The sequence below is a fragment of the Zonotrichia albicollis genome, chromosome 20, assembly GCF_047830755.1.
Source record: "Zonotrichia albicollis isolate bZonAlb1 chromosome 20, bZonAlb1.hap1, whole genome shotgun sequence".
NCBI lineage: Eukaryota > Metazoa > Chordata > Aves > Passeriformes > Passerellidae > Zonotrichia > Zonotrichia albicollis.
Genome location: NC_133838.1, coordinates 9293155 through 9318284, shown reverse-complemented (window position 1 = coordinate 9318284; position 25130 = coordinate 9293155). Strand labels below are relative to the sequence as shown.

The 25130-nt window shown below is 53.9% G+C and overlaps 1 protein-coding gene across 4 annotated transcripts; it reads left to right on the top strand.

Annotated features, from left to right (window-relative positions):
• Positions 1 to 278: 278 nt before the first annotated feature.
• On the top strand, positions 279 to 22751 carry LOC102061461 (protein argonaute-1). 4 transcript variants are annotated; one of them, XR_012583366.1, is made up of 20 exons: positions 279 to 438; positions 7215 to 7398; positions 8108 to 8228; positions 8357 to 8542; positions 8817 to 8949; positions 9048 to 9182; positions 9436 to 9523; positions 10510 to 10657; positions 10760 to 10879; positions 11674 to 11796; positions 12164 to 12297; positions 13426 to 13610; positions 13762 to 13921; positions 14197 to 14287; positions 15962 to 16156; positions 16315 to 16449; positions 17308 to 17409; positions 18137 to 18336; positions 18761 to 19255; positions 20495 to 22751. XR_012583366.1 is itself a non-coding variant. In XM_074555864.1 (19 exons), the coding sequence occupies exons 1-19, from the start codon at positions 414 to 416 to the stop codon at positions 18867 to 18869; spliced, it is 2574 nt and encodes an 857-aa protein (XP_074411965.1). In that variant the 5' UTR covers positions 279 to 413; the 3' UTR covers positions 18870 to 19424. The 4 variants fall into 4 exon arrangements, 2 of the variants coding, with proteins under 2 accessions (XP_074411965.1, XP_074411964.1); XR_012583365.1 differs by having other exon boundaries at positions 20369 to 22751; XM_074555864.1 differs by lacking the exon at positions 20495 to 22751 and having other exon boundaries at positions 8357 to 8538; positions 8813 to 8949; positions 18761 to 19424.
• The last annotated feature ends 2379 nt before the right edge of the window (positions 22752 to 25130 follow it).

The window sequence follows — 25130 nt, the reverse complement described above, 5'->3', positions numbered from 1 at the left end:
CCGGCCAAACAAAAAACGTAAAAAAAAAAAAAAAAAAAAAAAAAAGAAAACCACGAAATAAACCCACGAAATAAATATTTGTGGCAACGGCGCAGCAGGGTGCCCGAGCGCCGGCGGGCGGACAGCGCTCCGCCGCTCCCCGGCTGCAGCGAGGCCGCGGCTGGGCATCCCCCGCTGTCCCCAGCGGAGCCCCCCGGTCCCCCCCGGGTCCCCCCGGTCCCCGCGGGCCCCAAGATGGCGGCGGGGCCGGCGGGCGCCGCCTTTGTTGCGCGCGGGGCCGGGCGGCGGCGGCGCGTGCGCGCGGCGTGAGGGGCGTGAGGCGGCTGCGGCACCGGCCCCGGCCCTGCCCGGCCCCGGCCCCCGGCACGGCCCTGCCCCGGCCCCCGGCTCGGAGCGGCGCCCGCGTGGATGGGATGGAAGCGGGACCCTCGGGAGCAGGTACCGCCGGCGGGGATGGGGAGGTCGGAGCGCTGCGCGCCGGGGAGCGCCCGGAGGGCGGCGGGGGGCGAAAGGGATGAGGCCGGTGGAACGGGGGGCGGGTGTGCGGCGGGGGCCAGGGGGCCTGTACCGGGTGGAGACCGGGGCGGGGAGCGCGGTGGAGGAGTGTGCGGAGAGGACCGCGGCGGGCGGCGATGGATGTGGCGGCGGCGCGGGATGTGCGGGGGCGATGCCGGGGATCGGCGGGTGTCGGAGCGCGCGGCTCTGAGCAGCGGGGCTGCGGGGGGGCTGCGGGGCCGGCGCGTCCCCCGGGTGCCCCGAGAGCAGCAGCGCTGTGGGCGCTGGGCAAGGGGCGATGGAGGGACCCGCGGAATCCTCGCAGGAGGGGGCACAGGGCCGGGGTCACGTCCAGCCGCAGGTCCCCAGAGCGCGGAGCGAGCCCTGCTCAAGGGGCCTGTTCTGCACAAAGCAGCAGCAGCATCCCCCCAGCTTTCCAACCTTTCCCCCAGCTCCCATTCCATTCCCCCTATCTCCCACCCCCATCCATCCCCCCGGCTGCCATTCCCCCCCTCCCCAGCTCCCATTTCATGCCCCAGCTCCCCGTTCCCGAGCTCAGGGAGCGGGGCGCCGGCTGCAGCTGGCGGGAGGCCGGCGACGCCGTGTGCCGTGACAGCACGAAGCGTCTCCCCTGCCCGTGCCAGGGCATGCGCGGAGCCGGGGCTGAGCCTGGCCCCGGGGGCCGAGCTCCAGAGCCACCCTGAACCCCCGTGTCCCCTGCCCCAACCTCCGCCCCCCGGCTGGGCACGGGAGCAGCTGGCAGTGCCCTTGGTGCCCGGCAGCTCTGGGGGTTTGGGGAGCTGTTCCCCAGGCCGTAGCATCAGCTGCCGATCGCTCCTGTGCCTGGCCTGAGCATCGACAACTTGTGCTGCTGAGTTGCAGAAGGATTTTGGTGTCTGAAATAAGGCAGAGGGAAGGATGGGGTGATGGAGACGCAGGTCATTGCCCTGCTGAGGCACGGGGCAATGGGGATGGGGAGCTGCTGCCCTTCCAAGGGGCAAGGCACAGGGATCAGCAGTCACTGCCCTACCACCTCTCTCTTGTGCTGGTGCATTTGCCACCCTCCATAACCCATCAGCCTGGTGAGATTATGACATAAATCTGCTGAGTGTTTGTAAACTTCAGACCTTTTTTACAATGTTTACTTAAAGTGTGACACAGAAATCTCCCTCTGTCTGCCTTAGCTTCTGGCTGCTGGGTGCTTTGTGTTTGGGCTGATTTATGGCCTCTGGAAGCCGTGATTTGGCGGCACCACAGGCTTTGCCAGCGCCTTGGGGCGATAGCAGCACTGCTGCCTCAGGGTCACGCAGATAACGCTGCCAGGCACCCTCCTACTCTAGCCTGAAATTATGCTCTTAAGGTGCTTTAAAATAATCTCTTGTGTTGTGATGGGGATGCACTTGGTGGACAGGTTTGGGTTGTGAGGGCTGGACTGGGAGCAGGGCTCTGCTGTTGCACCTTTGGGAGTTTCTCCTTCTGTCTGACTGGGGGATATCTGCACCCACCCCTTGGGAGGGGACTCATGAACCCCATGTTGTCAGAGCTGCTGAGAATCCTGCCCTGCTGTGGAACCCCTTTGCTTGTGCCAGACCCCGAGTATGGGCTGAGCCTTGCATGCGAGCTCTGATGATGCTGTGGCTTATCAGGGCAATAAAGCAGAAACTGGCGTGTGCCTGGATGTGCCCAACAGGGAGATGCTTGGAAAGGCAGTGGGAAAACCCAGGACAGCACTCGGGGAAGCACACACAAGCAGTGGTTTTAAAAACTAAACTTATTTTTTCCCACAACTTTTAGTTTATCCCTTGCGAACTTCCTAAAGGCTGTTAATCTCAACCGTTGTCTTCCTGTGCTGAACCTTGCAAAAACCCCAAAGCTGCTTCGTCTGTTGGGGCTCTTTATCTTCAGGAAACATGAAATTGCGTTTGCCTGGTTCTGGGACGGGATTAGGCCGAGAAACAAAGCCAGGAGAAGCACCTTGCCTGGAGACACAGCACGGATGGTTTATCTCTAAACACTCTTTGCAGCCTCTCCCTAAACCCTGGGAAGAACAAAACACAGACAAGTTATTAAGATGGCAGACGCGAGGAGGAAGCCAAATCAGGCAGAGAAGCTGCTTCTGGGGCAGGGTGATGTGTGCAGAGCCACGGGCGGGTTCAGCCTCCGCTCCGGGAGCCGGTGGCACTGCAGGGCTGTGATGGGACACGGAGAGGAGCCGGCGTCGCTTTTGTCCTGTCCCTCCGGCACTGGGGGCCGCCTTTGTCTGCGGCTCTCGGCTCTGCGCGTCCCTGGCTGCTGCCTGGGCAGTGCAGGAGCAGCGGGAGACCCCGCAGGGCTGGGCAGGGCATCTCAGCCTCCGCCCGGCCCAGGCACCATTAGCGGGGACCCCAGGGTCACTGAGCAGAGTCACCCGGTGTGCTCAGCAGGGGTGCTGGCACTTGCTGTGCCAGTGTTTCTCAAACCCGTGAGAGGGATGGAAAAGAGCTGCTGGACAGCTGAGGCCAGCTTGGCAGAGCCCTCACGGGTCAGCTCATGATTGAGCTGTGTCCACACTGCCAGTATCACCACACCGCTGGCATCTCCACACCGTTGGCATCGCCACACTGCTCTCCAGAGCCAGAGCAGCTGGAGTACAGCCCCTGTGTGTGGGTGTAATGGGGTTGGCACCCTTCTTGCTGCTGTTCCTTGGGCTCCGTTGCAGCCCCTACAGCTTCACCCTCTTGCTCAGCTCAGCTGTGGGACTGCACGTCCCAGAGTGCAGGGACACCCATTCGGCCAGGCAGGTTTATAGCTTGCACTTTAGGGTGTCACCTGTGATTTCCAGGTGGGAAGCACAGCAGTGTCCTTTGCAGTGTTTAGTGTGAGGATATGAAGAGCTCAGCAGCTTTCAGATGTCAGTCCTATAGTAAAAGCGTTTAGAGCACGTTTTGGCTCATTTTTTGCATGAAGCCATCCCAGAGCAGGGCTGAACCAGAGCTTGGGCAGCTCAGCTGTGCCCTCAGCAGCCAGGCTCTGGTGCACAGACAGGTTTAATGCTGGGCTCCGATGGCTGCAGATGGTGCCTCTGTCCTGTGTGTGCATCACCTGCTGAAACTCAGTTTGGTGTCAAACCAAAGAGCACTCACAGCTGCGTGACCCTGGCAGTGCTGAGGTCACTCGGGAGGAACAGGCGGCGATGTTTGGCTTGGCAGAGCTGAGATGGGCCTTTTTGAAGTCTGGGCTGCGTGGAATGGTGTTGGTCGCTGCTTAGAGCCAGTGGTTTTGAAGCTGTCGAGCCTGGAGATCGGGAATGCCAATTGCTCATCCTCCCCAGCAGCTGCCTTTCCCACTGGTGCAGCTCCTTGCTTTGCTCCCCGACAGGGATTTCATTTCCCGGGGGGATTCTGGGGTGGTTTAGGATGGAGATGTGTCAGGGTGAGGATGCACCACGCTGCGTGTCCGGTGGCATTTGTTGTGTCTGCACCTCCGTGATTCCCGGCTGTATTTTGGCGGGTGGGTGTGCGGACAGGGGCCGGCACGGACCCGCCGCCGCCGCCGCAATAAAACTCGCTTTTGTCTGGGCCCCGTTCCCGCGGCCCCTCGGCTGAATGCGGCGCTGGAGAGGATTTCAATGACATGGTAATTTCATGCCGTCCCACCGGCGGCTTCGCCCGGCGCAGGCAGCTGTTGGGCCGCGGGTCGTGTTCCCCAGCTGTTACAATAAATAACAGAAACAAAGCGTATTCCAGCGCTAATTACCTCAAAGTTGCTCTCACTTCGGCGGCTCTGCCCTCGCCGCCGTCTCTGCCCGCGGTACCCGGTGCAAGGGCGTCGATGCTCCGCCGCCGGCGCGTCCCCAGGGCACGGCTTTGTGTGCGAAAGTCTGTGATTCCTCCCGGGCCGCGGAATTTCTAATGGCAGCGGATTTCATCCCGCTCACTGGCCGCATTGTGCTGCAGGAACAACACTCGCCCTGCAGCCCCCGGCCCCGGCGCCTGCATTTACATGACAAAGTGGGAGCCTGTGCGGCTTCGCCATGGAGAGTCGAGGTATGCAGGAGCCAGCCCTCCCATGCAGGAGCCCCACTATGTGCTGCAGCCCCCCTGTTTCCATGCACTTTGGGTAGCTTTTTAACGAGGCTTCTTCTTGCTGGCTCCTTTGCTGCTGCCTGAGCCGGCTTCAGGCATGAGGTGCCTGGGGATGACAGTTGAGATGTCTGTCCGAGATGTCTGTCCGAGATGTCCATCCGGGATTCCCTGGCAGCATCCTCCGAGCCAGGAGAAGGGTGGTTTTCACTGAGGCAGATCATGGAGGGACCCTGAGTGCTCCAGGGCAGGAATGTAGCATGTGAAAGGATGAGCCAAGCCTGCATGTTCAGCAAAAGGTTTTGGGGGTCTCTCCCACCTGGGCTGAAGCAGCTGAGGCTGGGTGAGAGCCTGCCTCACATGCTGGAGGTGCTGCCTGGGCAGCTGCTTTGGCTTGTCAACATTCAGGGACTGGGTGTTGTGGTCACCAAAATTAAACTCTGTGAGTCAGCCCAGGGTTGAACTTGCCCATCCTCGATGCTGGTCATGGTCCTGCCCTGGTCTTTGCAGAGCATCTCCTGTACCATCAGGTGCTGCTCCCTCTGGCCACTCTGCCCGTTTATCTTACCCTGTGTTTGCTTTATCTTCTCTGTCCAATCAAAATTCTGAGCCAACTTTTGTATTGCTGGAGGCTGGCTCCTTCCTTCAGCTATGATTCATGAGCCTAATTGTGGGGTGTTGTGCTCATGAGGCATCTGGGGATGCTCTGGCAAAAGGGTTTGCATGGATAAGCCTTAGTCTGGGAGTGACCGAGGCAGTGCCAAGTGTGGGATTGCTGTGGGGTGAATTGGTCACACCTCTGCAACTCCTGCCCGCCCCAAACTGGCTTCAGCTCTTCTTGGGCACCCAAGTGCCACCAAGCTGCTGTCAAACTGTGGCCACTGCCCTGTGCCAGTGCATCTGTGGGGTCACCATGGGCACAGGGAATTGCGTGTGGTCCTGCTCACACATGGCTGCCAGGATTGTGTGAGGGGTGAGATGATCAGGAGGAGGAGCTGTGGGTTCTGGCCTTGATGTGGCTGCAGGAAAGGCAGTGGAGAGCTGCTGTCCCCTGACAGATCTTGCAGGTGGGCGGTCTGGTTCCTCACTCAAACTCAGGGACTAGGAGGCTCCAGCAGCACTGGCAAATACCTCTTTGCTTGTGAGCCATGATATAAAAATGCATCAGCTCGCAGCCAGGGAGGTGGCCACTGCCAAGAAATGTTAATCATGTGGAGACATGACTTATACCGGGAGCAGCTCATCTGAAAATCAGTTCCTTCAGAGGAGCTTCTTCCGATGTGCAGCGCAGATGTTTTCTGGGGGCGGCTGGCATGGTGAGCTCAGGGATCCCCACCTTGCTCCAAGTCCTGTGCTGCCTTGTCTGAGGAGGTGCTGGGCCCAGGTGAGCCCTGACTTGGGGCTCCCAGCAGATTTTGGGTCTTGAGCTCCTGTTGCAGCACAGAAGCAGGAGCAGAGGTTGGCTTTGGAGAATTAACTTCTGAATCCAGCAGTTCAGCCCATGGATGCTCACAAGAGTTTTCCCATCCCCTCAGTGTCCTGCAGCACAGGTGGCCTTCCATGGGCAGGAAAAGTCTTGCAAAGTTTGAGTGCAAAAGTAAAAGGCCAATTTGAAGCTTAGTTTGCTGCTCTGCTGTTTTTCTGCTTCTGGTATTTTTAGCCTGGAATGAAAATTTGGATTTAAAAAGAAAGTGGATGGGAGAAAGGGGTGCTAAAAGCACCATGTGTTCAGGAGCTGGAATTGGAGCTGGGTGCTGTCTGTGGGCCGGTGTGGACAGTTGGCTGTGCAGATGGAGCTCTCCCAATACCCCACACTGATCCCCACACCAGCCCAGCTGGCTCGGACATCACGGGGTTTGAGGAACAAATAGAAGGTGCAGACTGGGAGGGGTGGAGATGGGCAAAGTGGGAATGGGGCAGGAAGGGCAGAGCTCACCTCAGGGAGCAGCAGGGTGGAATAATTCCTTGGCAATATTTTCAAATACATTTGAGTCCAAGGGTGCTGTTGATTTACAAATGCAGCTCAGTCATGTAACCATGTGCTGGTGCCATCCTGCATCTCCCAAACTTGATAAGTGAGTCTGTGTAATGGGAATTGTGGAAAAACTGGTATTTCCCTCTTTATAGGTCCCCACACTGCTTCAAGTGGGGATTTGGGATTGGTTTGGATTTGTTTTGGGTTTTTTTTGTGTTAAACCCAGCAGTTCAACAGTTGTGTAGTGCAGATGGAATAATGCATTTCCTGTTTCTCGTGAGTTGGAATTTGCTGGGGAATGGAGGGGAAATGCATGTGTCTGTATGTCCCTGCTGACAGAGTATCCAGGGAATTGCATCCCCTTGGAAAGGGCACCGTGGTGATGGAGCTGGTGCTGCTCTCCCATAGCAGGTGGCAGTGTTGGAGCCTGTGCCAAGGGAGTTGGTGGGGCCCCTGTGCCTGGCACTGCCCTTCAGCAGCTTGGCTGGCACCAGTGCTCCCCAGATGGTGCCCAGGGAAGCTGCTTCCTGGTGTGCTGCTCTGAATTCTGCCACTGCCACCTCCTGCCAGTTCAGGATGTGGTGATGGAGAGCGCTGTGACTCTGAGATCTGTCTGTCTGTCTGTCTGTCTGTCCGAGTACGGGGTCCCTGGTGGCCCTGCTGACCTGTGCTCCCTCCCACAGCTGCAGGCGCATACCTGCCCCCCTTGCAGCAGGTGTTCCAAGCACCACGTCGGCCTGGGATAGGAACTGTTGGCAAGCCCATCAAGCTCCTGGCCAACTACTTTGAAGTGGACATTCCCAAGATCGATGTGTATCATTATGAAGTGGACATCAAACCCGATAAATGTCCACGCAGAGTCAACAGGTAAGGCAAGTATTGGAGGTTTGGCACTTGTTCCCTGCTTCTGGTTTCCTAGTGGAGACTCTGTAAGTGCCTGTCTCTGTCTTTGCAGTAGAAGCCATTAGGGTGACCATTATGGCAGGGGTCACAGCAGTGGCAGGGGTCATGGCACTGCATGATGCCCACAGGTGGCTGGACCCCCCAGCCATGTTTGTGCAGCCAGTGCTGCTTCCTGGCCTGGGAGCATCAGGGGTCTGGAGCCTCAGCACAGTACCTGCTGCTCCAAAGCAGCTGTGCTATTTTGGCAACAATCCCTGATTTAAAAATAGCAAGCCCAGACCTCGGGCCATCATGTACTTTTCTTTGTTTTTCTTTTTGATGTGCTCTTCCCTGCCTGTCCCCTCCTGCCCTTGCAGCCTGGGGAGCTCTGTGCCCCAAAGGCCAGCGAGCAGATGCTGCATGTACTTTCAGCAGCGAGTCACACTGAGGCAGCTCCAGCCACGGTGTGTTCCCCTGTGCCATGTACACTCCTTCTGCCAAAGCCAATGGCAGAGCTGTGGGACAAGGCATGTGGCTGCTTGTCCAGGGGCTTTCCTGCCCCACAGGTCTCAGCTGGCCTAGGGAGAGAGGCTGGGGTGGACTGGACAGATTGCAGAAGGTATCAGGCTGTAAAGAAAGTGACAAAATAAACCTCTCCCTTCTCTCCTCCTGCTCCTCTATCTTGCCTGTGTAGGGAAGTCGTGGAGTACATGGTGCAGCACTTCAAACCACAGATCTTTGGTGACCGAAAACCAGTCTATGATGGGAAGAAGAACATCTACACTGTCACAGCCTTACCCATTGGCAACGAGCGGGTAAGAGGGGCAGCAAACCCCACGTGGGCACTGTGACCTCCCTCCTGCCTGGGAAAGACCAGCAGAAAACAACCCCACCTCATCCTGCAGGGATGCCATGGTCACTGTCCCTTCCCTCCTGCACCCAGGTTGACTTTGAGGTGACGATCCCGGGGGAAGGCAAGGACAGGATATTTAAAGTCTCTATCAAATGGATGGCCATCGTGAGCTGGCGCATGCTGCACGAGGCCCTGGTCAGCGGGCAGATCCCCGTCCCACTGGAGTCTGTCCAGGCTCTGGATGTTGCCATGAGGCACCTGGCTTCCATGAGGTACCTGCACTGAGGGACAGTGGGGCTGTGCCAGGGAGGGGAGGGGACTGCTGCCCTTGGCAGGCTGCTGTGGCTGAGATTGGCCTTGACAGTCATTGGAGGAGGCAGCTGTGCCAGCCGTGTCCTTGGGTGCTCCTGTAAAACAAATAGAGGGAGTGATGCAGCTGGCAGGGTGAGTGCCAGCTCGGGGGTCTGGGGGTGCTGCTGTGGGCCCAGTGTGTGCCATTGACATGTTCACAGGTTCACAGGTGCTCACAGGTTCCCTGGTTCACAGGTACACTCCCGTCGGCCGCTCCTTCTTCTCCCCCCCTGAAGGCTACTACCACCCCCTGGGAGGGGGCAGGGAGGTCTGGTTCGGCTTCCACCAGTCAGTGCGGCCTGCCATGTGGAAGATGATGCTCAACATCGATGGTGACGTTATTTCTCATGCTGGGGGGCTGCAGTGGGAGGGCTGGGTGTATTTGGGAAGGCTGGTTGGGAGCTGAGACATTGTGATGTCTGTCCCACAGTGTCAGCCACTGCCTTCTACAAAGCCCAGCCTGTGATCGAGTTCATGTGTGAGGTGCTGGACATCCGGAACATCGACGAGCAGCCCAAGCCCCTGACGGACTCACAGAGAGTGCGTTTCACCAAGGAGATCAAAGGTAGAGCCCCCAGAGAGCTCTGGAACCTGTCCCCTGACACTGGCTGTGGCTTGTGTCCCACCCAGCCCCTGCAGTGAGGTGGGGCTACATTTTAAATGTCTTCTGGGGCACCACTGCCTCCCTCATACTATTCTTGGGGTATCTGCAAGCAGAAAATTAGTTAAGGAAGCTGTTGGCAGTGTCCTGGAGAAGGGACAAAGGGAAGTTGCTCCCATCTTCACCATGACTGTGCTGTCTCCCTGTCTCACATCAGGTCTGAAGGTGGAGGTGACCCACTGTGGGCAGATGAAGAGGAAATACCGCGTGTGTAACGTTACCCGACGGCCAGCCAGCCACCAGACGTAAGGCGGGTGGGCAGATGCCCTTGGAAAAATCCTCGCTGCTCTCCTTGCTAACAGCTGCTGGTGTCGTTAGGGAGAGCTGAACAGGAAGCTCCAGTCTTTGATGGCAAAAGGAGACGTGTGTGGGGCTCTGCAGCCCTGTGCCATGTGTGGAGTGGGATGCAGGGAGATGGGAGCTCAGAGGATGCTGTGTCTGGCAGGCAGAGCGTGGCGGCGGGCGGGAGCTGACATGCCAGGAATTGTCCTACTTTTTACCTCCGGGTTTGGTTTTCTTCATTCTTAAAATACTCACTGCCAAAGCAGAGACTTTTCAGGGGCTAACATGAGTGTCTGCCTTGGAATTTTTTGTGTGTGCCTGGGAGCAGGCTGGGCCTGGGCACCCCTCAGTGTCTCCTGTGCACCAGCATCCATGGGTCACAGCCTTGGGGCTTGGCAAGTGCAGGAGGAATGTGGCACCTCACTGATGTAGTCAGCCTGACTCTCCTGTAATTTTGTTTCTCTAAAAAATAGCAAGTCAATTCTGCATTTTCATGGAGCTCTTTATGGGGCTGGGAGTCGCTCTTGCTGGCTGAGGATGGGTATTGCTCTCCAGCTGTGTCATGGCACCTCTCAGCCCTGCAGCCAGGAAGTTTGATTTTTTCCCCTGTTTCTGAAGGGAAATTTTCCCCTTCTACCTCCATCTGCCCACCCTGCAAGTGCTGTCCCGTACCTGGAGATACCAGTTAGCCTTTCCCTGGAGTTCAGTTCATCTCCCAGAGGACACCAGGCACAGAGGCCCTTCCGAGTGCCAGTGTTGTACTTTTGTGCCCAACCATGGCATGTGTGGCAGGTCCTGCAATAAACATCTGCCCTGATGCTTTATTTTGTTGTGTGGCAGCTCAGGGTGGGAGCCTGGCAGCTCCCTTTTCCCAGCCACAGTACATAGTGCCTGAGGTCTGAAGTGTCTGTTCTGAGTAGGTGCATCCCTTGTGTCCTGCCTCTGCCAGGTTCCCCCTGCAGCTGGAGAGTGGTCAGACAGTGGAGTGCACAGTGGCTCAGTACTTCAAGCAGAAATACAACCTGCAGCTGAAATACCCTCACCTGCCCTGTCTCCAGGTTGGCCAGGAACAGAAACACACGTACCTTCCCTTGGAGGTGAGTGTTGGCACCTGTGGTTTGGAGCTGTGCTCAGCTGTGGTCCCCTCGTGTCTTACCTGTCCATAACACATGGCTGCTGTCTGTCCCCTCCCCGTGCAGGTGTGTAACATCGTGGCAGGCCAGCGATGCATCAAGAAGCTCACGGACAATCAAACCTCAACCATGATAAAAGCAACAGCCAGGTCTGCCCCAGACAGGCAGGAGGAGATCAGCAGACTGGTATGTGACACTAGTCCTGGGGAGGCAGGGTTGGGGCTTGGCACCAATGGCAGGTTATGGCATCGTGTCCCTGGTGGACTTTGCCATGGTCCTGCTCCTCAGCTGCTCTGTGGTGGAGAGGTGTGACCTGCTGAGAAGGTGTTGGTGAGGTTAATGGTGGGGTTTTATCCCCCTTTTCCCACTGAATCCCTGTGCAGTGGTGCCTGTGTGTATGTAATGGACAGTGGCACAGGTGAGCCTGGCTCGGAGAGACCTCACAAATGCACCTGCAGCACATTCAGGCCCTTGCACTGATGGAGCCTGATCCAAAGGGAGCTGGAACTAAAAATGGGAAACAGATTAAAGACAGATCCCTGGCTGTGGTGTGCATGGGGCTGTGTGTGGTGGGGCTGCACTACAGGAACTCTGTGCCTGGCCCCTGGTTAACAGGGCTGTTGTTCCCCAAACACGTACATCTGGGCTTTTGAAGCCAGGGACATTTGGTATTCCTTCCGGGGCTCTTGATAAGTTTCTTGCCAGTCTGAACCATCCTGTTGAAGTCTTAAATCTCAGAAGCAGGCTGTGCTGTTAGTTGTATTGGTTAGTGTGTTTCAAAATCAGGTCTCCATGGGTTAGTTTGCAGGAGAGGATTTGGGCCTCAGTTTTGATCTGCAAGGCCTCCCCTGTCAGAGGAGCTCCACCCACAGCTCTGTGGAGAACATGGTTCAGGTGTCCATGTTTCCTGGCCAGCTGCAGCTGCCTGGGATGCAGCAGTTGGTCCTACTCCCTCCCATGGCCCTTCCTTCCCTCTGCAGATGAAGAATGCCAGCTACAACCTGGATCCATACATTCAGGAGTTTGGGATCAAGGTGAAGGATGATATGACAGAGGTGACAGGGCGGGTCCTGCCAGCTCCCATCCTACAGTATGGAGGCCGGGTAAGTGGGGCTGCCTGGGCTGGGCTGCACTGTGCAGGGAGATGCTGTCCACACCTGGAAACACTGCTTCTGAGCTGGAATGTTTTATCAAAGTGCCTTGGCTTTGAGTTTTTTGCAATATAACTGGTTCTGAAAGTTGTAGCCAAGAGTCATTGGTGATGAGATGAAGAGGAGAGGGGTGCTCAGCATAGGGCAGCTCGGGTGAACTTTCTCTCACTGCTGAGGAGCTGAGGCTGTGCCCATTGGCAGGGAGTCAGCTCCAGCTCCAGCACTGGGACAGGGAGCACAGCCCCAGGCCATGCAGGGCTCTGGGGCTGAGGGGCCAGGCAGGCTGTGGCTGTGCTCTGACCCTCTGTTTGCCTTGCAGAACCGGGCCATTGCAACTCCCAACCAGGGCGTGTGGGACATGCGAGGGAAGCAGTTCTACAACGGCATTGAGATCAAAGTCTGGGCCATTGCCTGCTTTGCCCCGCAGAAGCAGTGTCGAGAGGAGGTGCTGAAGTAAGGAAAGGGGCAGCCCATGTGGGAGGGGCAAGCCAGAGGGGCCGTGGCTGCAGAGCCACACTGCTGCTCACAGCTGGGGACTGGGGATCTGGCATCTCCAGTGCTTGTGGTACCAGTCTGATGTGGTGTGGCCAGTTCCTGTTGCTTTTGCTTTATTCAGAGAGCCTGTTTGTCCTAGCTGCAGATGGTCCCAAAGCCATCACAAAGCTGCCAGGTTGGAGTGAGTACCTGTGAGCTGTCAGTGAGCCTCTCCTCAATCTACTCTTTGCATCAGGCAGCTGCAGTATTGGGAGATGAAACTGCCAGCTTTAAAGCTGTATTGAACTCTTTTAGTCTGAATCTCTGCAGAGAGAAGGGGTTCTGAGGATTAAAAGTTTTCCCAATAATCTGAAATTATGTAATTAATGTAGGAAGCATCCTGACTTCCCATGGGTTATTACAGAGAAATTTTGGGCTTTCTGAAAAGCTTCGGTGGTTTAGAGAATATGTTTCTCTAGCAAAGTGACACAGAGCAGGAACAGTTTATTTCATTTAGGGAAATGGTCACTTTGTTTTTGGATTCTTCTGAGGCCTTAGGTTTCTCCTGACTGAGAGTGGATGCATCGAGGTGAGCACTCTGTATGTTTGGCATGGTCAGTGTTTGGGGTTTGGAAGAGCTCAGAGTGTCCAAGTCTGCAGTACCTGGGTGCAGGTGGGAGCAACTCATCCCATGATCCCTTTGCAGCAGAGCTGTGAGCTCTGAGTTCCCTCTGGCTCTCACGGCATCAAATCCTTGGCATTCCAGAAATCCAGAGTGTGGCTGAGTTGTGGTAAGTGCAGGCTGGTATCAGCTTTGCAGTCACCTGGAAACCAGCTGTTGCAGGCAGCAGGTTTGTTCCCTGCTGCTCCTGCTTCCTCAGGGAGAAGGGCTCAGCTCCATTGCATTAGGAAGAGTCAGTACATGGCTAAGAGGGCACTGGAAGGGGATATGGTGCTGATCTTGTGTTTCCTGTGCCATGCATGTGCTGGATACATAGAGCTGGTGTCCCTGTCTCTGTGCTGTGCTGCAGCACTCAGCTGTGGGGCTCAGTGGCACAGCTGATGTGCAGGAGAGCTCAGGGCTCACAGCTTCCCCTCCCAACACAGGAACTTCACAGACCAGCTGCGCAAGATCTCCAAGGACGCCGGGATGCCCATCCAGGGCCAGCCCTGCTTCTGCAAGTACGCCCAGGGTGCAGACAGCGTGGAGCCCATGTTCCGACACCTCAAGAACACCTATTCAGGGCTGCAGCTCATCATTGTCATCCTGCCAGGGAAGACACCTGTGTATGGTACGTGTGGGGCTGGCACACAGAGAAAGGCTTTGGGCTGGCTCAGCAGGGCTGGCTCCTGCAGGGCTGTCTGCCCATTCCCAAGGGTGCTGCTGGAAGTGGTGCGGGGCTGATTAATTGCTTTGTGCTCACCTGCTTCCTCTGCCCACAGCCGAAGTGAAGCGTGTTGGGGACACTCTCCTGGGAATGGCCACACAGTGCGTCCAGGTCAAGAATGTGGTGAAAACCTCCCCACAGACCCTTTCCAACCTCTGCCTCAAGATCAACGTCAAGCTTGGCGGGATCAACAACATCCTCGTGCCTCACCAGCGGTTCGTATGGCCACTGCCTCTCATAGTTTTGGGATGGTACCCCAGGTCCCTCATGGTGCTGCCTGCCTGGTTTACATGGTGAAGAGGGGACCTTCATAAAGCAGCTCTTAGAAATTTTGTAACTTGTTTCACCTTGTTGATAATGAGGTGTTGATGTGTCCAGGCCAGAGTTGGAGGTCACGAGATACCCTTGATATCATCTGCTTATCTCCATTGGGTTGTACCCAGAGATGGCCCCAAAAACTCACTACTTGTTTTCTCTCCTATCCCACCAGCTCTGCCGTCTTTCAGCAGCCAGTGATCTTCCTCGGAGCTGATGTCACTCACCCGCCAGCAGGAGATGGGAAGAAACCCTCCATAACAGCTGTAAGTTCACAGCTTGGTGTCCAAAAACCTGCAGGATGCAGGACCTGGAATGGGATTCACGTGTCCATGTGTTACTGCTGTTCCTATGATGACACTTCTCAGGGTGGGCCTGTAGTCTGGTGATTTTATCCGAGTCCTGGGAAGTTTCCTCCCAATCCCTTCCTGCCTCTCTGTGCAGGGAAGCTCCGAGGAGTTTCTGGGAGCTGCAGGGAGACTGGCAGCTGCCAGCAGATGGGGCTCGTGGTGTGCTGGCCCCGAGCATGGCCCTGACAGTGCCAGGAGCTTGGTGCTGCATAGAGTCATTCTGGGGCATCCCTGTCCAGCAGCCCTTCACAGATCTTCCCCCTGCTGGAGAGCTGGGGTTTGGGACATGGAGGAAACTGGGGTGACTGGGCTGCTGAGCCCTTTGTGCAGGAGGATTTGCCTTTTTCTCAAATTAAAAATGAGCATCCATAGAGCAAAGTGCTGCTTGGTGCCAGCAGGGCCAGGGACAGCTTGTGCCCTGTGTTGGGCTGGGAGACACTGCCCTGTGCTCGTTGCCATGCAGGATAAGCACGTCAGCATTTTCCTATTAAGTTCTTAACTTTCCAGGACTCACAGCTCAGGTTTTCCTTGGCATGCAAATGCATCTTTGGAGGAGTGTTTTTTTTCTTAATTAGAAGGGGTTGGGAAAGGCTTTGGGCTGTTTGCTGTAGGTGTGGGTGGGACAGAACAGTCTGTTTCCTGGCGGCAGAGCTTCCCCTCTGAAAATATCTTTTGTGGTTTGTGCAGGACCACTGGGGTTTTTTTCTTAATTTTTGTGAAAGCTTTTTTGAAGCTGCAGGGGAGGAGAAGGGAAGAGCCTTTGAAGTAACTTGACTGTGTCCTTGGTGTGTTGCTGGTTGGACAATATCAGTGGGTCTGTGGCTGAAACTAAAGAAACAGTTTCTATTGTACATATTGGTTCTAGTGGGGGAGCCCCAACCCCAGAGCTGTTTGCAAAGTGAAAATGAAAGTGTTGGGGAGGGCAGGGGCAGCAGATTCACACTGCTCAGGATGTGGAGTCTGTGGTGCTTCCCCTCAGCTCAGGGAACGTGGGGCACACTGCACAGTCACTGCTGAGTGTGAGGAATGAGGCAGCTGGGTGTCTGTTCCCCAACACAGGCCAGCCCTTGATTCACACTGTGCCCCCAGCTCTGTGTCACAGCCAAGCCCAGCTGCCCCTGAGCTGTTGCTCTGACGTGTCTGAGGTCTGCCTGCCCTGCAGTGGGAACTCCCTGATCAATGGCTGCCATACAGTGACTCGACCTTCCACGTCCTTGGGCAGCCCGTGGCTGTCTGGGGCAGCCCCACTCCCTGTCACTGCCAGGCAGGAGAAGTGAAGCAAGGGCAGAGCAGCAGCAGTCCCCCACAGCCACAGCATTCAGTGGCACCCACCAAAGTTGTCTCACTGGAAATTCCCACAAATGTTTAAAAGGGCATGGCAGAGTGTGACTTCAGGATGTGGCCATGACCAGGGATGTCCCTTTTGGGCACCGATTGCCTGTACAGTATTTGCTGTCCCATCTGATCTGTGAGTTCAGGTGCTCTGTTTTGTTTGTGTGGGAAGCAGGTGGAAGCTGGCAATGTCCCACATCCCCTCTGTCCTTCCGGGTGTAAGACATGGCCTGTCTGTCTGTCTGTCTGTCGCTGCAGGTTGTGGGCAGCATGGACGCCCACCCGAGCCGGTACTGTGCCACGGTGCGCGTGCAGCGTCCTCGCCAGGAGATCATCGAGGACTTGTCCTACATGGTCAGGGAGCTCCTCATCCAGTTCTACAAATCCACACGCTTCAAACCCACCAGGATCATCTTCTACCGCGATGGTGTTCCTGAGGGGCAGCTCCCACAGGTGAGAAACCCTCAGATCCCCGTTGGCCAGCGGGGCTGCACCAGCTCCCATGAGGCTCTTTAGGGTACTCAGGGACAGCTGGGTGCTGATGTGTCCCCTCATTCTGTGTGCCCTTGTGCTGCTGTGTCCCCTCATTCTGTGTGCCCTTGTCTCTCCAGATCCTTCACTATGAGCTGCTGGCAATCCGAGACGCCTGCATCAAACTGGAAAAGGATTACCAGCCTGGCATCACCTACATCGTCGTCCAGAAGAGGCATCACACCCGTCTCTTCTGTGCAGACAAGAACGAGAGGGTGAGTGCTGCAGGCTGCCAGGGCTGGAGGCGGCTGATTCATCCTTGTCTGATGGAAGAGCCAGCCCTGGCTTTCCGAGGGGAAATCTCACCGCTGGCAGGGAGAGCTTGTTCTGAATGAAACGTGCTGCTCAGTGGACTCCTACAGCCACATGGATTAATCTGCTTCTAGAAGCCCAGCCAGCTGTTTGCTGTTATTATGAGTTACTGGGTGGTGATGATCCTGGTGACTCTTGAAATAGCCTCTGTCAGCTTGAAAACATCTGTTGTTTTGGTGATAGCTGGAGTTGCTGACGTGACAGTCTAAATAACCCCTTGCTTGCTCACAGCTTGTTCATGTGTGCTGTGTAGTAACATTGATTGCTGTCACTGTTCCTAGATTTCATCTGAATTTAATGATCAGATTGAGTCTAACCAGACTGCTCCACACAAGCAGGAAGATTTAATCTTGGGAACTAAGAACAGTTTTTCATCAGGATGTAAAACCCTCAGTATCTTGTGGCAGAGACTCCAGCACATGCTCTACAGAGATCCCTGGCATTTTCCTCATCTCTGTAGTAGGATGGGCCCCTGCCCAGCCCTTACTCTGCTGCTCTCTTTCCCATGCTGTTGGCTGTGTCATGCCTGGTGTTGATGCCTGCAAAAAATGCCAGCAGGCCTATTTGTGCAGGGAGCAGAGTAGGATGAACTGCTTCTGTCCCCTTTGAATAGGCACTTGGAGACCATCTCTGCATCTCAAAGGGAGATGGGCACCCTCTACCATGGTCCTGGGACAGGGCAGCTGTGTTAAAGACAGTGCTCTTGGCAACTGGAAATAACGAAACTCTGCAGTGCTTGGATCTCTTTCTATTCCCTGCAGATTGGAAAGAGTGGGAACATCCCAGCAGGAACAACAGTGGATACCAACATCACCCACCCCTTTGAGTTTGACTTCTACCTGTGCAGTCATGCAGGCATTCAGGTACTGTGCTCCAGCACTGGCTCTTGGGATGCTGCTGGGTTTTTGGCTGCTGTTGCAGATTGTCCTCATGCATTTGTCCTGGCCCTGTCAACAGCCAGGATTTGAGGATAGTTGGATCTGAGCTGCCACTGCGGTGGTTTGGCAAGCAGGTGCAGGGTCTGTGCTGTTACTGCATTGTGTGGCACGTACTCAGTTTCTCTCCTGGAGCCAAGGGTCTCTCCTAAGAGATTTTCCTCCATCAGAGCAGCCAATTCAGCAGCTTGTCAGCTGGTGTCTGAGCGTGCCGGGGCGCCCGCTCATCAGCAGGGACCTGCTGTCTGCCCGTGGGCGGGAGAGCCAGGCCAGCCGTCCCTGCCTGCTCTGCAGCTGCCTGGCTGCAGGCAGCCAAGATTAGTCAGAAACCGGACTGGAAAAACTGCAGCTGCTTCCAGAAGGGAGCTTCTCTCCTGCACAGACAGCAGGAGCTGGCCTGGGTCGGTGGGGATGCACTGGGGGATGCACTGGGGGATGTGTGGCACAGAGGGAACAGGCACCAGGCTTTGCACCTTGGTGCTAAGGGCTTTCCTGCCTCAATGCCGTGTAGGGTTCTCACAGCAGGGAAGCACAGGCATCCCTCCTGCCTAGGCTGGCTCACAGATCATTTAGCTCAGGGAGGAGCTGATGGGGATGTGAGGCAGCTGCACCCAGGTGCCAGCAGCATCTCTCACACCGGGCCTCTCCTTCCCAGGGCACCAGCCGGCCGTCCCACTACTACGTGCTGTGGGATGACAACCGGTTCACGGCGGACGAGCTGCAGATCCTCACGTACCAGCTGTGCCACACCTACGTGCGCTGCACCCGCTCCGTCTCCATCCCTGCCCCAGCCTATTACGCCCGGCTGGTGGCGTTCCGGGCACGGTACCACCTCGTGGATAAGGAGCACGACAGGTGAGGGGCACAGCTGTGGCTCTGGGAGGGCACAGCCAGGCATGGGAAGGGGATCTTGATGTTTGAAAGTGCCTGTGTCTGAGAGTGCTGCAGCAGAGCCTTTCTAGGGGAAGATCTGCATGTAGCTGCATCCTGCTAAGGCTCAGCACAGGGGGAACGGAGATAAAGGAGGGTTAAATTCTACCCTAAGCTCATCCCAGGCTTGTGGGAGCATTCCTGGGTGTCTGAGCATTTCCAGCTTCCTCAAGGTGCTGGAATCTGCAGTACAGGCAGGATCACCAGCATGCACAGCATCCCTGTGCACTGCAGTGAGGTGGCTTTCTGTGCTGCCAGCACTCAGCTAGTCCCTATCTCCAGGGGAGTTTTTCAGTGTTCCTGAGGGGAAAATATGAAATAATTACGCAGTGATTTCCTTGATTTTCAGTGGCGAGGGCAGCCATATATCTGGACAGAGCAACGGCAGAGACCCCCAGGCCTTGGCGAAGGCTGTGCAGGTTCATCAGGACACTTTACGTACCATGTACTTTGCTTGAAAGCCTAACTTTTGTTACCTCACTCAAGAAAGCTTTCAGATTTGTAGGAGCCATACAAAAAAGGAAGCATTGGGACACCTTGTTTTTTTTTCCAATGAGAAATCACTGCAGGGCAGGCAGTGTCGACTTGAGGCAGGAGACCAGCACCATGGGACAGAACGATCCAACACCTTTGTAGGATTGGAAGAGACTGATGACGATGATGATTATTTTTTTAATTTTTTCTGGCTTTGCAAAATTTTGACCTGACCAAACACATGAAGGCATTCAAGGGAAGGGATAAAACTCCCGGGAGGCGGAAGCAGGTTTTCATTTTTAAGATGCAATACTAGAGACTCCTGACTGTGAACTGGCGGCTTTGGTCCTCCGTTGCCCACCAGGCGCTGGTAGGTATTTTTTGTGGGGGTTGGGGGAGGGGATTTTTAGAGCCTTAAAACAGAAGACTAGATTTATAAAACTAATATTTTAGATTATGAGATGCTTTAATGGGTTGAGGGGAAAAAAAAAAAAACAAAAACAAACCAACTAGTTTATAGGAGAATTGTAACACTAACAGTTCCCCACCCCCAAGTAATTCCCCCGGATAATGTAAGGCACCCTAGCACTTAGCTCAGAACTGAAAACTGTCTTCCTCGTGTTACAAGCTAGTCAGCTGCTGCCGCTCAAAGCAACAGTCACAGACTTTTCCATGGGTGAGTGCCTTACTATGATGCTGCAAAATTTCAATGTTTTTAATCTTGTAAGGAAACTAGTAATCTTGTCTTGATGGTGGTCCATATTTCCATCGGAAGGAGTTAATTTCTATGGTCCTCAGTTGCAGTTTGTGTCAGATCACGACCTCACGGTGGTTAAACCCCATTGAAAGATGTGCACTTTCATACAGGACACGTTTAATGGCTGCTGACCCATTTTTGTTTCCAATGTACTACTTGTTATTTAAAACTGTTTCTGACAAATGGGGGCATCTCCATCCCATTAGGACAGAAAGCGCTATCCATGTTTTTCTTTCTTTTATTCCCCCCCCCCCCTAATTTTTATGATGGACACCGGGATTTTTTTACTAAACATTATTTTTATACGATATTGAGTCTGTTGCCAAAATCCACAAGTCATTAACATTCTCAGAGTTTACATCCCCATACTTCCTGAGGCTGTGTACTCACACCACAGCTCTCCAACATTTCTGTTTGATGAGTGCTGCAGCCTGTGCAGTGCTGGGTGCTCCACAGTGCCCATGCCTGTGTGCATTTGGCACGTGTCTGCCCGGGCCAGCTGCTTTCCCATCTACCACATCCCCACCTCCAGCACCTCCAGGCTCTCACCCTCTCTGCTGCTAGGTTTTGCTGCTCTTTGTGTCATGGTATCACTGCTCTCATGCCCAGGGTTTTTATTCTGAAAGCACACCAGATTGTTCCTTAGAATGATGAAATCCCTGTTGTTGTCAGGTGGGAAACTCCTGATTTGTGCTTGTACCAGGAAAACAGCCTTTTTCCCCACAGGAACCTGGTCACTGCTTTTCAGACCCGTTTTGCTGCACAGTGACCGTACGCACGGTGGCGGGGCCGTGGTGGCAGCTCAGTACCAATATCATCCGGGCACATTATCTGGGTTTTTTTCTATGAAAGTGTTCACAGCGCTTCCTTCAAGAGACAAACGAGGCGCACGCTCCTGCCACGTTCTGAGGGGAAGAGCTCTGGTATCATTTTCCTGCCCAACGCGTTTCCCAGAGGGCCCCACGCGAGCGCTGCCCCTGGCCCGCGCGCGGACAGAAGCACATCTCCACCTCTTTGGTTTGTACTTTCTGACGTTGAAACTTGCCTTGCCTTCATGAAAACCACACCGGTCATGTTGGCCCATTGAGCTGTCCTAACCCCGGGAATTCACTCTTCCCGTTTTCTTTTGGGGCAACGTGTTTGTGAACAGTGACAACATCACTATGCTATGCAAACTAAGTGCTGAGCCCACTGATGTCACGTTTGGTGAAGATCCTACGTTTAGCACAGTCCTGTTTTCCTCAAGACCACACTGTTTGGTTCATATCCTCCTTTGCACCTTGTGTCAACCTCCACTGCTGTATATCCTCAAGGTGACGGGGAGGAGACCAGGACCTATCCGTGGTCAGTAGGTAGGGAACTCTTAGGAAGGCTTTTAGAGCGTAGGGAACACATCAACACTAAGTGTCAACATGAGAAGCCTACATTCCTCTACACAAGTGCCTGCATAGTGACACCAATCAGCACCTCCATCTCATCCTCCGAACTCTGACTTACGTTCATTGAAAGCAAAACAATCTCAGAGGGGCTGTTCCCGCTCACCTGGTGTTAGAAAGCTCCTCATTAAGAATAAAATCGGGGTCAAGGTCAAGGTTCTCTCTGCAAATCAGTTTGTTCACCAGCATTACACCGGAACGCGCCTGGCTGCTGCTCTGCAGTGAGGGGCAAAGGTATTTTGGTTCCTCGTTTTAATTTTAGTGTTTTAGTTGGGTCTAGAATTCTGAAATGTCTTTTAGTAGCTGTGGCATAGCACGTGCCATTTTTAACCATTTGAAAAGAGATAGTGTGGGCATTTACAGAAACAGCTTGTTGCTCTGTAACAATTTTTTTTAACCTTGAGACTTGAAATGTAAAATGGACCTTTAAGATTTGCACTCATTTGTAAGGTGGCTGTTCATAGAAAACTATGAATGAAGACTTGCTGATGTAGCACCTACTTTTAACAGCAATTTTAACTACACAAAAGCTTCACAGCTTCTGAAACTCTCAGCTGTTGACTTGCAGATCGTGTTCTGCCCTTATTTCACCCTCTGCGTTGGGTTTTCATGGTTTTGGATAAACAAAAAAAGCCAAACTCAGTAGCTGCTGTGCCCTTTAAACCCTGTTTCCACTTTGAAGAAGTTTAGAGAGGTTGGAGTGACCCGCATGTTTTCTATACCGGACTATGCACCGTACCCTCTCCGCGCTCCGGCATCGGCATTTCTCCCCCTCTCTTGTCTGAGATGCAAACGAGTAGCTGCATGTTGAGGTGCGTTTTGCTGCCTGTAGCGGATAGGTGTTACCCCAGGTACATATCAGGATCTGTAGTTAGCCCCAAACCCCACACGGGCATCCCGATCAGCTCTGCCTTCCCGAGCTCCACCTGCGCCTGGAAGCGTTGCCGAGTGCATGCAGCTCTGTGGGAAGAGGAGTAGCTTTCATTTACCTGTAGAATGCTGTTGTTCCCCTTAGCTCATATCTGAGCAGGACGGGGTGGGAGGGCTGCTCTGCCCTCTCCCCGCAGCTTCCAGGGCAGTCGGGGTGTTCTGGGATCGCACACGATGTCTCAAAGCATCCAGCATTGCCTCGCGGAAGGTTTTCTTCTTGGAAAATCAGTGTGAAATAAAAGAATGTGATTGTTTCAGGAAGGGAAGCCAGACAGCAGGAGAGCAATAAACAAGTGAAATTCATATCTTGCCTGAGTGATTTGCACTTCAATAGTTGTGAAAGAAAATTTCCAGGACTCCAGTGCTTTTGTGTTTGATTTCCAGCCCCTTTCGTACCTCCTTTCTATGAGCAAGTGTGGGACTGTACATAGGGTGTTTACAGGATGCTCCATTTGGGTTGTTATTTTTCTTGTGGGTTTTTTTTGCTCTAGCTTGAACTCTGTATGGTCCATTTGTTAAATAGCCGTGAACACTTGATGTACAGTACTTACTAAACAAGCAGCAGCACAAAACTTATTTTATTAAGAAAATATGGCTTATATTTTAAAGGTTGAATACCAATTTTTTTTTTTGTATGTGTGGAATTAAGACTGGTGAAGAGTAACAAAATCCTTGGATTAGGCCAAAAGAAAATACTGTAAGATCCTAACCACCTCTTTATTAAAGAAAGCAGTATGATTAAAGAGCTCCAGAACATTGTATTTATATTGGATTTGATTTAATTGCCTTTGTGGATTTTTTTTTTTTTTTTGCCTTGGTCCTGATTTTTGCTTGCAACTTCGACTTGCAGTCCCAAATGTCTGTTACCCTGTAACTGTTGGCAGAAGACCTAAATAAAAGCAATGTGAATATGTCGGGGTGACACTCCTGAGTCACATTGGTGGGGAAGGGACATGTGCATCCCAGGCATTCCCTCGGGACAGGCTGGGGGACAGACAGGGAAATGCTGACTGGAGCTGAATTGCATCAGACACTGCAGAGGATCCAGCACCCCTCTCTGTCCAGGTCTCAGTTCAATGAGAGAAACAAATGTGTGCTTAAATCTTCTGGGAATACAGTACAATTCCACTTTTATTAAAATGTCACCTGAGAACTGACTGATTTTGGGCTCCTGGGTTATTAGATAACAGAAATGTTCATCAAAATCTGCTGTGCCTGCAGCCTCTCTGAATGCTTCAGGGGCTCCTGGCTCTGAGGTGCTTTAAGGACAGATTTCAGACTCCTTCTGGATTGAGGTTAAACTTGATCCTCTGGGTTTCTGCACTGCCTCATCTTTTGCATTTCCCATCATGTTTTACATTTCCCAGCTTTGCAAATCTTGCAAACATCCTGGTGTTCTCCAATGCCAGCAGCCTATGGTTGAGTTTTAGGGTCCAGAACTGAAAGTTGTTTACCATCCTCTGAGTTCCTTGTTGGAGGAGTTCTTTGTTTTACCTTACAAAAATGCAGGGGCAGACCTTAAGCCAATGAATGATTTAGCAGTTGAGCTGTAACTGGGTTTTTGAATAATGCCAAGGAATTTTAAGGAAATGCTAATGGCATGCAGGCACTTGTCAGTTAATTTACCTAACTGCAGCACCAGAAAGTTCTGTCCTGAGCTGGGCACCTGTGCAGGTCCTGCACACATCCAGCTGCTTTGTGGGTTCTATCTCCTGTTTTAAAAAGAATTTTTAGCAGTTTTAAAGCTTTTTCTATGTGAGGTACAACAGCAAATTGTGCCTTGTGCAGCTGGGTCTGGAGTCCTGGAAAACAGGTCAGAAAACTGGTTTCAAGTGTTAGATTAGCATTTGAGCCCCAGCCCTGGTGCTGATTACAGTGCCCGAGCTGTGGGACCAGATGTGCTGCCCCTGAGGGATGTGTGTTGGCAGAGATGCCTCTCCCACGTATCTGCTTCATGCTGGAGATCACATTTCCCACTCCCCATTTCAGTTAGGAAATATTCTAGTAGGTTACCTTTAATTTGCATGGGTTTAAAATCCTTACTGTGTCACTTAGCTGAAAACTAAATTTATGCTTTAAAGACTAATTCAGCTGGGAATCTTCAGGATGGTAATTCTTTATAATGACCCTGACATTTGGATTATGGATCTTTAACAATTCCAGTTCTTTGGTACCTTTCCAGTTGTTTCCCAGGGGAAAGGCCCTCTCAGTACCACAAAAAATGACGTTGTTTCTTCACAGTGAGTAGCAGGTTCAAACCCTCTTGGAAAAGTCCCAATATACCGTTTTTACAAAAAAAAAAAAAAAAGTCTTTTGAGGGCAGAGGAAATAAAGGTGCCTGACATAGCACTGAGCCTGTTGCATCTGTCACATTCTAATCTCTTCCCCACATGCCACTTGCCCCTTTCACCCCTCTGCTTGTTTGGTACCAGTTTGTGTATAATATCCCTAACACAGCGGTATTGAACATTGCTAAAACGTCTCAAAAAATTAGGACAGGGCAAGCATCAGCTCTAAATTTATGTTGATACAGTGAATCATGAAATCATGAATCATGGAATATCCTTAAATTGGATAGGATCCACAAGGATCATCCAGCGCAATGCCTGGCGCTGCACAGACACCCCAACAACCCCACCCTGTGCGGAGAGCTCTGTCCTGGAGCTGTGGCAGGGTCGGGGCCGTGCCCGTTCCCGGGGAGCCGTTCAGGGCCCGAGCACCCTCTGGCTCCCGCAGCCGGGCTCGTTCCGCGTGTCCGGGTCCCGCAGCCCGGAGCGGGCACAGCGTGCGGGCCGTGCCGGCCGCTCCCACCCGTGTCCTTGTCCCGCACAGGGAACACCCGGACATCCCCGGGGCCAGGGCGCGGGGAACAAGGGCGGCTTTAGTGAGGATCAAGGAGACATCAGCGGAGTTCCCTGGAGAGCGGGCTGGAAGCCCTCGAAGCCGCCGCACAGGCAGCTGCTGCTGGGGGGAGAAAACGCCGCAGACATAACGCGTTTTACTGAAACACCACAATACCGCGGGGCGGGGAACAACCCCGCGGTGCTCCCGCTGGGCTCATGTGTGCTTTAGCGGTGTCCCGGCACGCCACTCCCGCTCCGGGGCAGCGGTCGGTGCCTGCG